This window comes from Phaethon lepturus, unplaced genomic scaffold (genome assembly GCF_000687285.1).
Source record: "Phaethon lepturus isolate BGI_N335 unplaced genomic scaffold, ASM68728v1 scaffold46520, whole genome shotgun sequence".
Classification (NCBI taxonomy): Eukaryota; Metazoa; Chordata; class Aves; order Phaethontiformes; family Phaethontidae; genus Phaethon; species Phaethon lepturus.
Genome location: NW_010510664.1, coordinates 119 through 11,954, shown reverse-complemented (window position 1 = coordinate 11,954; position 11,836 = coordinate 119). Strand labels below are relative to the sequence as shown.

General features: G+C 50.9%; 1 protein-coding gene across 5 annotated transcripts in view; it reads left to right on the top strand.

The window, feature by feature from the left end:
- LOC104616446 (tropomyosin alpha-3 chain) overlaps positions 1–11,035 on the top strand; it is a 12,183-nt gene extending 1,148 nt beyond the window's left edge. The window contains exons 3-10 of one of the 5 annotated variants that reach the window (XM_010281468.1): positions 212–282; positions 1,601–1,676; positions 2,156–2,218; positions 2,348–2,417; positions 4,222–4,300; positions 6,213–6,276; positions 9,837–9,959; positions 10,560–10,846. In XM_010281468.1, coding sequence (XP_010279770.1) covers positions 212–282; positions 1,601–1,676; positions 2,156–2,218; positions 2,348–2,417; positions 4,222–4,300; positions 6,213–6,276; positions 9,837–9,914 — 501 coding nt within the window. In that variant the 3' untranslated portion in view covers positions 9,915–9,959; positions 10,560–10,846. Of the gene's footprint in view, positions 1–211; positions 283–1,081; positions 1,158–1,600; positions 1,677–2,155; positions 2,219–2,347; positions 2,418–4,221; positions 4,301–4,984; positions 5,359–6,212; positions 6,277–9,836; positions 9,960–10,559 lie in introns of those variants that run through there. The other 4 variants (XM_010281484.1, XM_010281490.1, XM_010281498.1 and 1 more) reach the window with 4 other exon arrangements.
- The last annotated feature ends 801 nt before the right edge of the window (positions 11,036–11,836 follow it).

The following is an 11,836-nucleotide window of genomic DNA, read 5'->3' as shown; positions in this document are numbered from 1 at the left end:
GCAGGAGAGGCAGGTGCTGCACGTGCTGACAGGGCTTCCCTCAGCAAACCTGCAGGGGAGAGCCTGGCTCTCAGCAGTGCTACATCAATGTTCCCCTTAGCCAAAAAACTCTGGCAGCTCCAGTGACTCCTGCAGGCTCCCTTTACTGCCTTGCACAGCCTACAAGTCCCCAGTCATCTTCCTTCCTCTTAATTCTGATTCTCCCTTCCAGGTTGCTCGGAAACTGGTGATCATAGAAGGAGATCTGGAGCGCACTGAAGAGAGAGCTGAGCTTGCAGAGTCGTGAGTAATCAGCTCACATGTAACTGGCACATCTACCTTTGCATGGGAACTAACACGGCATTTCTAACCTTGTTACACAAGGCCTGAAGGACGGGGTGGGTTTAGATCCTCAGATGAAAGTTAGAAGCACTCTGCTGCTCGGAACAGGATTAGGTCTACTGAGGATACGGAGTTTGCAGTGACGTGACTTGCCTTGTAGTGGAGATGTTCTGCCCCTTTGCATGGAGGGACCCCCTAGTTAGCGAGGCCAGAGAATCCTTCTGCACTCAGTATTCACCAGAACTGCTTTGTACGTATGGTCACGAGATCCTTACGTGTTGCTACAGTGCATGTGAGTGTACAGCACTTGTCCTAAAGCATTGGAGGCCTCCTGGGCCGGGAGCTGAAGGGGCATGCGGGATGTCCAAGGGCAGAATTGTGGCTGAGGTCAGCCTCCGGCCTCTTAAAATACTTGCAGTAACCACTACAGACTTCTGCACTGCTGAACAGCAAGCTGGACTTCCTCTGCTTGGAGCAGACACACAACTTGTGGTGTTTGGGCTCCTTTCACGTGTGTGGATGCTTTAGCTGATCCCTGGGGAACTGGTCAGGGCCTTTCTGTACTCTGGGCCTTGTCTAACAAAGTTAGTGTGTATGCAGCAGTAGCGCTGTGCTTCCTGCCCAGACATGCATGTCATGACCATGACTTTTTTGTGTTTTTCCCCTACCCCCTTTTTTGCTCTGTGGTATTGTGTTATTGGTGCTCTTTTTGACCCTTGCCCCCACCTGGCTTGTGCCATCGTGTGACCGTCACTAACAGTCGTTGCCGGGAGCTGCAGGAGCAGATCAGAGTGATGGACCAGAACTTGAAGTGTCTGTCTGTTGCCGAAGAAAAGGTACTAACCTTTCCCTTCTCGAACCATTAAACCAGAACTCTTGTGGTCTTCTTGCTACGCTCCTTCCCTCAGCTTAACTGCGTCTTTCTCTCCTGGAATGTTCTGTCCTCTCTGCCCATAAATATTCCTGTCTGAGTAGTGGTGGCTGTCCATCTGTCTGTCAGAACAGCTTCCCTCCTTACAGCAAACTAAACATATGCAGAAATCTGTGTCCACATCTCAGCTGCTCAGCTCAGTGCCCTGCACATGTGCTGGCAGAATACTTAAAATACGAACTTGGAGGCGGGAAGGGAACTTGCTTTCTGCACAAGTGCCTCAAAGCAGGGTCCCATCCAGTCCCGATCGCAGGCTGACTTCCCTGCACATGGATTCACTTCTTGTCTCTCCTGTCTTTCCCTCCCACTTCTTTCCTTTTTCTCTCCGCTTTCTTTATGAAACCACAGTAAATGTTCCGAGCTGGAAGAAGAACTGAAGAATGTCACCAACAATCTCAAGTCTCTTGAGGCTCAGGCTGAGAAGGTAGGGCTGCTTGTCCAAGGGCCAGAAACATTTCTGTTTTGCTATGAGGGTGTGTGACAACAGAGCACCCACTGGGATGGAAATGATGCAACTGCAGCCTTAAGCAAGCAAGGAGAGCTGTGCTTGCTCTCCTGGGAAAGCTAACGGATTTCAGCACAGGGCCAATGTTGACTGTAGAAGCTGGGAGTGCGGGAAGTCTGGCTGCCCTTCCTTGCCTTGGGGCAGACTTGATCAGCCAAGATGTTTATGCTGCTGGGATGAGAATTTTTCTGCACCCAGGCGTGTTACATGCATGGTGTGGGACTTGCTGCCTGACCCGGTTCTGTTGGACTAGGGTAGGAGTGTGAACAACTCCCAGTTGGAAGTTTCTGTGGGCACGTGCACTGCCGTGAGGAGTTTGTCTCCCTCTGTAGCTGTGGGCTCTCTGGAGTGGGAGGTACCTGGGGCTGCTGATTGCTGACTCCCCTCTTCTTTCACAGTACTCTCAAAAAGAGGACAAATATGAAGAAGAGATCAAGATCCTGACTGATAAACTCAAAGAGGTGAGTGACCATGCAGGGATGGCCCAGCTGGGGAGAGATGTGGAGGGTGGGAGGGTCCTCAGGCAGATGCCTCTAGGCCTTTGCTGTATGCCAAAGCTGTTGTACTAATTGGCTCGCCCTGTCTGGCAGGCAGAGACGCGTGCTGAATTTGCTGAACGGTCTGTAGCCAAGCTGGAGAAGACCATTGATGATTTGGAAGGTACGTTATGAGGACGGGAAGCCAACGAGTATGTGGTGAGGAGTGGGGAGCTGGGAAGGCTGTCTGCCAAACAGCTGGAGAGTGGAAACACTGCTCTGCTCCTCAATACTTGGAGCGTGACCTAACTCTGCCTCCACGATGAGGCTTGGTGCCTCTGGGCTCAAGAGTCATGCCCCATGTATCTCCTCTGAAAACAGTTCCCTGGCTGTGCTGTGGCAGGTATCAAGCTCTTGATCCAAACACCTTGCCATATCTTACTGATACTGACAGATAGCGTGGCTGGTGTATCTTTGTTGTGATGTCCTCAGGAATGTAGCTGAATTCCTATGCTCCAGCTTAACCCAATTTAAGGAGTGGCATAGGAAAGAACTGCCTGAACTCAACAGGAATTGGTTACAATAACATACTTGTGTGCAGAATCTCATGCATGTGGCTGGCTGCTGCAGATGGTGTTGCTGCAAGTCAACTATACAGTAGTCTTGAAACAACCCCCATGAAGACTCAGACTCCCCAGTGTTAGTTCTGGTTCAAGATTAAATTGCCAGAAGACCCATCCATGCAATGTGGTGGTCAGCCTGTGCCAAGGATGGGTTCCTTTCTTCCTCCTGTTCCTGGTTTCACAGTACTTCAGAAGCACTCCTGAGGCCAGCTGTTGCAGAATCCTACCTTTCCCCAAGCCATGGAAGGAGATGGTTCCAACTGCCTCCTTTAAATCTGGGGCTGTGGACAGATTCTTCTGTGGATAGCTGTGGCTGCAGTGGTGGTGCTGGTAAACCAAAACTCTTACAGGCCTCCTGCCTTGACCTTGTGGTCTTTTAGTGCCAGGTCTTGGAGATTCAAAGCCACATCCTACCATCTGGAGTCACTCGGGAGGTTTTTTTATCTAGAAATAGCAATGGTGTCAGCTGAGCTGTTCCAGAACCACAGCCAAGCAGCAATCTGAGCCACCTCATGATACAGGGCAAGCTTTTATTTGGAACTGCAAAAACTCCTCCAAATGTCTGCATGTTTGCTTTGAAACACATTGATCAAGAGTTGGCTCTGGTTTCCAGCCTTGCTGCTGAAGTGACCTAGTTTATGACAACTGACAAAGTTCTCTGGGCTCTGTGAAGCCATTGACAACATTACCAGCTGTATTGTAGCCTAGGCAGCCAGGGCTGGGAGAAGTCTGTGCCAGCTCTGCGCAGTGCTCAAGGAGTGCATCAGTATGAGTTTCAGGACTGCCTCCTGCCCTGAAGGCAGTTGATCTGCCTGTTTCCTCCATTATCTGATGGAGAACACGAGTGTGGCCTGTTTGGCTTACTCTGCCTAGCTGTGTACTACAGAATGGGAATTCCCACTGATGCTCAGGACTTCTGTGACTGACTTCTCCCAAGCTGGTTTTTGTATTGAGACTGAAGGTGAGGACAAAGCACTTAAATTGATCTGTGCCTTCCTTAGGTGTAGCAAGCTTCTCCCTAAGTGGATGGAGCTGCCCTTCCCTGCTGCTACTCCTGTCAGTGGTTCTTGCTGACCTAGCTTGGCAGCTTGTTCTCACAAGCTGATGTGGTTTGAGCTCTTGGGTCTGTTCCCCTTGGAGCTGGCTTGTAATCCTGGAAGGCACTTGCTGGTCAGACTGTCCTCAGGCTGCTGGAACCCTCCCGTTCATTGTCGGGAACCAATACAGAGTCATGATGCTCCACATCTAACTTCATTTTCTTCTGTTCATGAATCCCATACTGCTTTTCCTGCCCCAGGGTGTTGGAAGAACTCCTTTGCCTTCCCTTATTGTTTCCCTTTTGTTCTCCTCCTAAACCTCTTCTAGATGAGCTCTATGCCCAGAAACTGAAGTACAAAGCAATTAGTGAGGAACTGGACCACGCCCTGAATGACATGACTTCCATGTAAATATGAGCTGGCTGGTGTTTGCCTCTTGCTTCAGCAGGCTAGACCGCCAGAGCTTGCTTGGTTTGCTGTGATTTTCATAGTTGGAGAACCAATGGCACTGTGTTGTCTAGGTTACTTCTACAGATCTCTGCCTTGAGGATTGTGGAGGTTTCCCTGCAGCATGTTGTACTCTAACTCTAGGTCCTTGTGATCTGCATGTGTAACACTAAGTGCTGTGCTGGCCTGAAAGGATTCCGACTTGAACTCTACGAGTGTAATTCCCAGTCCCACTGGGAAAGAAAGGCTTCCTAAGGTAACGTGGCTTAGTTGCCTGCTGGAGCCACTGTGCCATGGTCTCGGGATTCCTTCCTCCAAGGAAGAGGCTGTGGATAGCGCTCAGGTGGATTCCTTAGGAATTGCCATAACAGGCTTGAGATGGGCTGGATCATGAACTGATCTGTGGAAGTAGCTGAACTTGTATGTTTCTGCAACTTTGCTACTTGGCTTTTTGTTCAGATTTGCAGTGGGTTCTGCTAACAGCTGCTCTGCACAGTCCTTACCACTAACCAAGGAGAGGCCAGGTACTTGCACTGCAGAGGAAGAGCCTTAACGCTAGTGTCTGGAAGCTCCCTAAGCAAAGTTTGCTGTGCACAAACACTTAAGCTTCTCTTAAAATTAGTGTCTCCTTCTGTCTCACACAGATAAGTCTTGTGATTCCAAACTCCACTTTGGATTTGCCTCTCTGCTTGGTGGCTTGTTCTGCATCTGCATCCTGCATTCATGCTCTCGTCATCTCGCTCTGAATTCCAGTACCTTTTTCCAGTTACTGTGCACAGGGCATCCCTGGGAACGAGCGCTGTAAAGATGGTGAAGCTTGACAGCAGCAGCAGTAGCCCCCCAGTTATGCTGCACTTGCTCCTAAACAAAGCTCCCTCTGTTTGACTCAGTGTGCCAGACACTGCTGTGCTCTGAGGGGCTGCCCTTTCAATGTCTGGGTGTAGCTGGGAGTATGTTGTTCTCATCTGCATATCTTGTGTAGAGCCATAAAGCTCCTTTTGTATTTCTCTTGCCTCTTGCTTGAGCATGATGTCACCTTTTTTAAGGAAAACAACTCTTATATAAATTGAATGGAATGGCTGGTGCTTTTGAGAAATGGGTTTCTAGTGACCACTTGCTGCTTTAGAGTAACTGTTTCAACGTTGCCTTCGAACCAGTGTACCCCTCACCACCTTTGGCGGAATACACACTTCATTAATGTGCTGGATTTTTCCCTTTGGGTGTCTTACTGGCTCACAGATGTGAATTGCAGCTCTGCAAATGCTGCCTCGGCGCGCAGCATGCTCTGTAGGGCCAGATGGGAGGCTGGGGTTTGTAGCAGGAAGTCCTCGAGCTGTGCCTGCTTCAGCCTGGCCGAAGACACTCCTCACGCCTGCCCGCTCTGTAGCGTTCACTGGTATCGGTTGCCAAATGCTGGTTTGCAGTGGGAAATCACCACACCTGATAGTCGCTAGGTCACTGGCAGGGTGTGAAAGCTAATAAATATCAAGTGAGCTTTGGCTGGTTTCCAGTTGGACGGGACTGGTTGGGTGTGAGGTGCTGCTGTGCCTGTGGGGGGTATGTATGGCCCCTTGCTTCAGGAATGAGAATGCACCACAGCAAGGGCTGAGGGCATCTGAGCAGGGGATCTGTGTTTTGCCGAGTCCTCCCCTCCCCGTGCAGGGCCTGACTGGATCCTCCTGGCAGTGTGGCATGGAGCTTTACACCGAGCACTGCAGCTGGTGGCAGGCTGCGAACGCCTGACACGCATCACCACTGGTCTGAGTCTGTTGCTAGTTGCTCTGGTATCGTAAGCACTGATCAGCCTCATGTAACTATATGTGGTGCCTTGTCAAATACTTTTTCCTTTCTGGATTGGTTCATCTGCCACAGTGCCCGAAGAGCCCTTCATGAACAGAGTTTTGATGAAATGGGACACCTCCCGTGGTTTCCTCAGGTTTGTGTCACTCTGTTCTCCACACAAATGGCACTAGCAGTAAGGATAGTCCAGACATGCTGAACTGCCCCAGCCTGTTCTCACTCTGTCTTCTGTGTCAGGGCTATCCCCTCTCTGCTGGGTCTGTTTTTTCAAGGAATTTGAGAGAGTAATAGCTTGGAAAGCTCCAGCAGACGGTGGTCTGAATCTTGGGGTATGGGGCAATAACTCTGTGCCCTGTAAGCACAAAGGAAGAACCCATAACTCCTCAGTAACCAAACCTGCAGCTGGAGTAGGGGGTCTAGATCCTGTGGGAGGGGCAGGGCTTCTGTCACAAGTGTGTGGGTGCATGGAGGCTTCCAGCCCTTACCAGGTGGGAGGTGGCACCCTGCCCTTGTGAAACAGCCTCTCTCCTCACGGGGAGGTCCTGTCAGCTGTGGGTTTATTACTGACTCGTGCTGTGTGGAGCTGGTGGCTCTGCTGTTGCACAGTGATGTTGCAAGCGATGTTATTGAAGGCTGGGCTGTGGCGGGCCCTTTCCATGCTTGTCCTGATGGAACTCCATGCTGGGTGGTAGATGGGTGGGTGGGTGATGCAACTTCTGCCCTGGGAGGTTTTGAGAGGCTTCTGGTCTGACTGGATTGCGAGGCTTGTGCAGACTGGTTACCGTGAGCTGGGCTGTTGACTCAGGAGTGCTGCAAATGCAGATTAGCTGACCAGGAGGCATAGGTCCTGGAGCTCCCCAGGTTGCAAGGATGGCTGGTAAGGCTGCCCTGTGGGCTGGGTGGAGAAGGGAGCAGGCCAAACACTGGAGCTAGCCCCAGCAGACTCAGGCAAGCATTCCATGTTGCGGAGCTGTTCCTGAGGTCCAGGAAGGGTCATGCTAATTACTTCAGTCAGTGTGCTCCCTTGTGTGGGTGGATCATCAGGTCCCTGTCCACAAGCAGTAATGCTTGCTTGAAGGCTGTGAGCCGTTGCACCAGCCTACAGTTCCTGGTACTTCTGACCGCAGTCCACTCTGCCACTCTGGAGGCCCAGGACCAGCCCTGATCACCTGGGGCTGGAGGCTGGCATCAGGGTGCCCAGCCTGCCTGCTGAGAGCCAGCATGGAGGCCAGAGAGCAAGTCCCTAGCAGTAGTAGCTGATGTGCAAGGCAGGCTCTGCGTAGGCCAGGATGGGGTGTACCCCTCCTCCATACCACAACTTCCCTCAACTTCTAGTTAGATTGTGGTGGGAGAGAAATTGTTGGCTTCTCTGGTTGCTGCTTGGTCCCTTGGTGGCTTTAGAGAAGGACCAATCAGTCAGCCTTGCTCTGTCCTGTGGAGTGAGGTGCAGCTAGAGGAGGTGCTGAGGGTAGGTGGGTGCAGGTGAGCTTCCCCCTTGTGTGTGGCGGCTGTCACGCTGGAGGGACTTGGCTGAGACCCTCTAGAGAGGGGGACATGCTTTGGCTGCTCCATGTGAACAGCTTGACTCAGTGTCCTGAATCTTACCCAGCTGGGTGTTGTTCAAGAGCAAAATATTGCTAGGTTGAAAGCTCTGAGGAATGGCGTAGATACCCTTCAGAGGGTGCCCTAGATTCCTAGGGACCTTGTAGCACAAGGATTTGAGAAGAAGCCTAGGGCGAGCAAGAATTGCTGTGCTTTATGCTTGCTCACCAGGCAGAGTCAGCACACTCTGTGTATCGCTGCAGTTCGTGATGATTAGTTCTGCCAGGCTGGAAGCTGTCGTATAAGGATATTTCACTGCTTGGAATTCCCCCAAATGCAGGAATTGGGAGTTGTCAAGCTGGGAGGACCCTGCCGGTGTAGATGGGTAGAGACAGATGCTGAACTGGTTCTCTGTGGTGGCTGCTTGTGGCTGACAGGCTGCATGGCAGGAGAGTGGCCGTGCAGCCCCAAGAGGCAACCTGTCCTCTGAGAAGATCAGGCTGGTTCTTCCTTTCCATGGAGCTGCTGATGAGCACGTGTGACTGGTACCAGCCCTGGGGATGAGTGTGGGCTCTAGAGCCCTGCGAGGCTATTAAGGACAGGGACTGGGTGGGAGGTGAAGGCTGTCAGATGCAGTGGCAGTTTGTGCCCCACTCATTTAATTGTTCTGGGGCAGACATAAAATAGAAGCCTGTGCTCTAGAAATTCCTCTGTCCCATACCCAAACTAGATACTGCTTTCAGTCCTTGTCTAGATGTGGTGCATTGTTAGTGTGGCACATTGTTACTGTGGCACAAAGGCGTGTCCTCGGAGGAGTGTCCTCCAGGTCTGGATGAGATGCTGTCATTCTCAATTCTTCTGGTGTTCCTGTCCTACCATTAAAACTATCAATCCCACTGCTGTGTGGTGTGGCTCACTCTGGAAGGTGCTTCTGGTTCAGCTGTGGTAGGACAGCTTCTTTCTGCAAAGTACTCCGCAGGCTTAAAGCACATCCTAAGTCTCTCTCCTTACTTGGGTACAGCCCAGCCTGCAGGCTCCTCTTCTGGTGTTCTCCTCTTCCTTTCTTTGCCATTGCAAGCCCTTGGCAGCACTTCCATTTCTGCCTGCACTTGGCTTCCTCTGTGGTCTTCCCGAGCTGAAACGCAAGTTAAACAAACCTTTGTTCTCCCTGGCCTCATCTGTGTAACAGCCTAGACTTGATCCTGAGGCACACGTTATGGAGACAGCTTATTTGATGTGCTCGACTTGGTACTCTACTAACCTTCCCTTTCTCTCTTTTTCTCTCTTCCTCTTGTTTCCCCTCATCCTGTTGCTGCTGCAGAGCGCCTGTACAGCCAGCTTGAGAAAAACCGCCTGCTCTCTAATGAGCTGAAGTTAACGCTGCATGATCTGTGTGACTGAGAAGGGGGCCCACTAATGCCATTAAACAAGCTTATTGCGACCACCAGTGCTGTGGACCACAGTGAAATCTGATCATTCTTAAGACTTGCAGACTTTCAAATTTTATGCTATTTAATGGGGCACTTGAATTCCTTTAATTTATTTAAGAGCTTTTTTATGAAGGTAATCTCTATTCTTGGTGAAGTAACCCTCAGACTTGACTGGGTTTTTTTGAGCAGTCTTGTTCACATCTCCGGGGGGCCTGCCTGGCTTCTCCGTGGAACGAGGATGGTTGCACCCACCAAGGGAGGGGTGGGGTGCGGTTAGGCTTATGTCTGCTAGAAGATGCCTGTCAAGTGCTACGACTTAATTTACTGTTAGCTGGATGATTGTAGTATTTCCTGTTGCATGGAATGATGGCTTCTAACAATAAATGACTGACCTGGTGGTCCGTAAGATGCTGCACACCTGTAGTACTTTCCTATATAGTTGAGTCCTAACCTAGGTTTGGGGGAAGTGGTCATTCCTGGGGCCTGAGCCCAGTGCAGCTGCAGAGCCCCAGAATGGGTTTGGAAAGCTCATGGACATCTTGAAAGCAAGTTCCAAAATCCACAGCATGAAGTTGTCTTGAGTACCTGCAGGGGAATCTTTAAATGCTGCAGTTGCTAGTGCTCTAGGAAGGCTGCTTCTTGCTCTGTGCACAGTTTCTGACCCTGGGGAGGTTGGGGAGCGGCTTTGAGAAACTGCCTGTACCTAAAGGACATCTTTCTACAGCCTGTCTGTCCAGTGTCCCAGCGTGTGGATCTCTTCAGTGATAAGGGTGGGCTCACCTTTGGAGTAAAGCCTACCTAGAGTGCTAGTTGCTGATCTGAGCTCTCCTCCTGGCTTAAGGAACATGTGAGAATTGACTGTGCAGCTGCCTGTAGTCTCAGGCAGTGTTGCAGCACCCTCGCTCCTACTTGCTCCCTGCCTGCCCTTCACTGAAAACAGCCTCCTCCCCGCTGTCCTTGAGGCATGGTTGTCTGCTCCCTGCTGCTAGGTAGTTACGGTCTCAGTGACCAGCTTGGCATCTCTGTCCTGTGCTGGGGGGAAGGGGGGCACAACCAGCTGTAATTCCAGGGGGTGATTTCTAAGTGTGTTTTACCTCTGCGTTGCTCTTGGGTGGCTTGCTGGGCCACGGGGCTCTGCTGTCTGGAAGTGTTCAAGCCCTGGGGAAAGCTAGCTACAGTCGGAGGCACCTGCATGCAAAACACTGCCTAGAGCACTGGCTAAAAGTACATCGTGACCGTGCCAACTGGGAGCACTGGCAATGTGAGCAGCAAGGGCTACAAATGAGCCAGGTAACTTCAGAGCTTCTAGCTGCACCCAGCCAGGCACCCCCGGTCTGAGGACTTGCTGCGGCAGCGTGCTGGGAAGGGGCTAGCGCAAGCTTTCTTTGGCAAAGGTTTCTGGGTTGTCTGAAGTGACTTGTAACTCTTGACTCTTGCTTCCTGTCAGATAAACTGAAATCCACCAAAGAGGAGCATCTCTGCACGCAAAGAATGCTGGACCAGACCCTGCTAGACCTGAACGAGATGTAACGGATCCCTGCCACTGCCTCCGCCACACAATGCCCAGAGGGGCCAGCCCAGCCGCTGCTGACCTCTAACCCTTGGGGACCAGAGTTTACTTTCTGTTGCCAACTTGACGAAACACAAATCTTCTTCACCTCAGGGTTAAAGGCCATCAGGTTGGGCAGAGCTTCAAACAGCATTATTAAGGGAAATTAAACAATGCAATAATGTTTGGGGAGCATGTTTGAGATGTATACATTTTGTAACTACCTTTTTTTGTAGCAACCATTGTAAACATTCCAAATAACTTGTGAGGCTGGTGAGCTACACTTCAAAGCTCTTGGCTTTAAAATTTGGTATTAACCTTCTGTTAATCAGCTCTGGGCCACCCTACTTCAGCAGGGGAGGAAGGAGGGTGTGATGGTTCTGGCTATGGGCCACTGAATCAGAGTAGCTGGGCTAGGGATGGAAGCCTGTTGGGAAAACTTCCTTTCCAGGAGCTGTTTGCCAAAAGAGCAGTTCAGTTTCTCAGCTTTAAGGTAACTCTTTGTATTGTGGAGAAGCAACTTGAGCAAAAGGAGACTTTTTTTTTTAAAGCCAAGTTTATCTGAACAATTGAACCTTCACAGGGATTGTTTCCCTTCCCTACTGCCCCACGGTTGGCCACGTCCTTTCCTGGTAGGCTTAGTGAAGCCGTGGCCCCTCTAACCCATTGCTACACAGGGGTTGAACTTGCCTGCACCAAGTGCTGACGCACCAAGCTTTATTGCTCATCGCTGGGTTACACTTAACAGCTTGAGTACAACAGCCTTGTTTTCTTGGAGAAGTTTTTTTGCCTACCCTGAGGGAGGGAACCAAGGCCTTCCTTCCTGGCCAGGAGTGCTCTTAGTGTCTTATTAAGGTACAAGCCATCTTGCTGTGCATTGCTGATGTGTAGTTGTTGCGAGGCGTGAGTGTGGAGACATGTCGAGCTTGCGGCGTGTAGCTTGTGGTTTGAGCATGCTGCTTGGTTGTTGCAGTTTTAGGGGCCAATCTGGAGAAAAGAATCCTATCAAGTGTTTTGATACTAAATTGAAAAACTGTCTTACTGTCTTTTGAAATAAACCCCAATCCCTCCACACTGCTGTCTGGCTGCAGAGTTTTACTGTGTGCGAGCTGCCATGTCCGGGCCTGTGGGGAAGGAGGGTGGGTCTGCAGACGGGGGCCTTGCCTGTCCGTCGG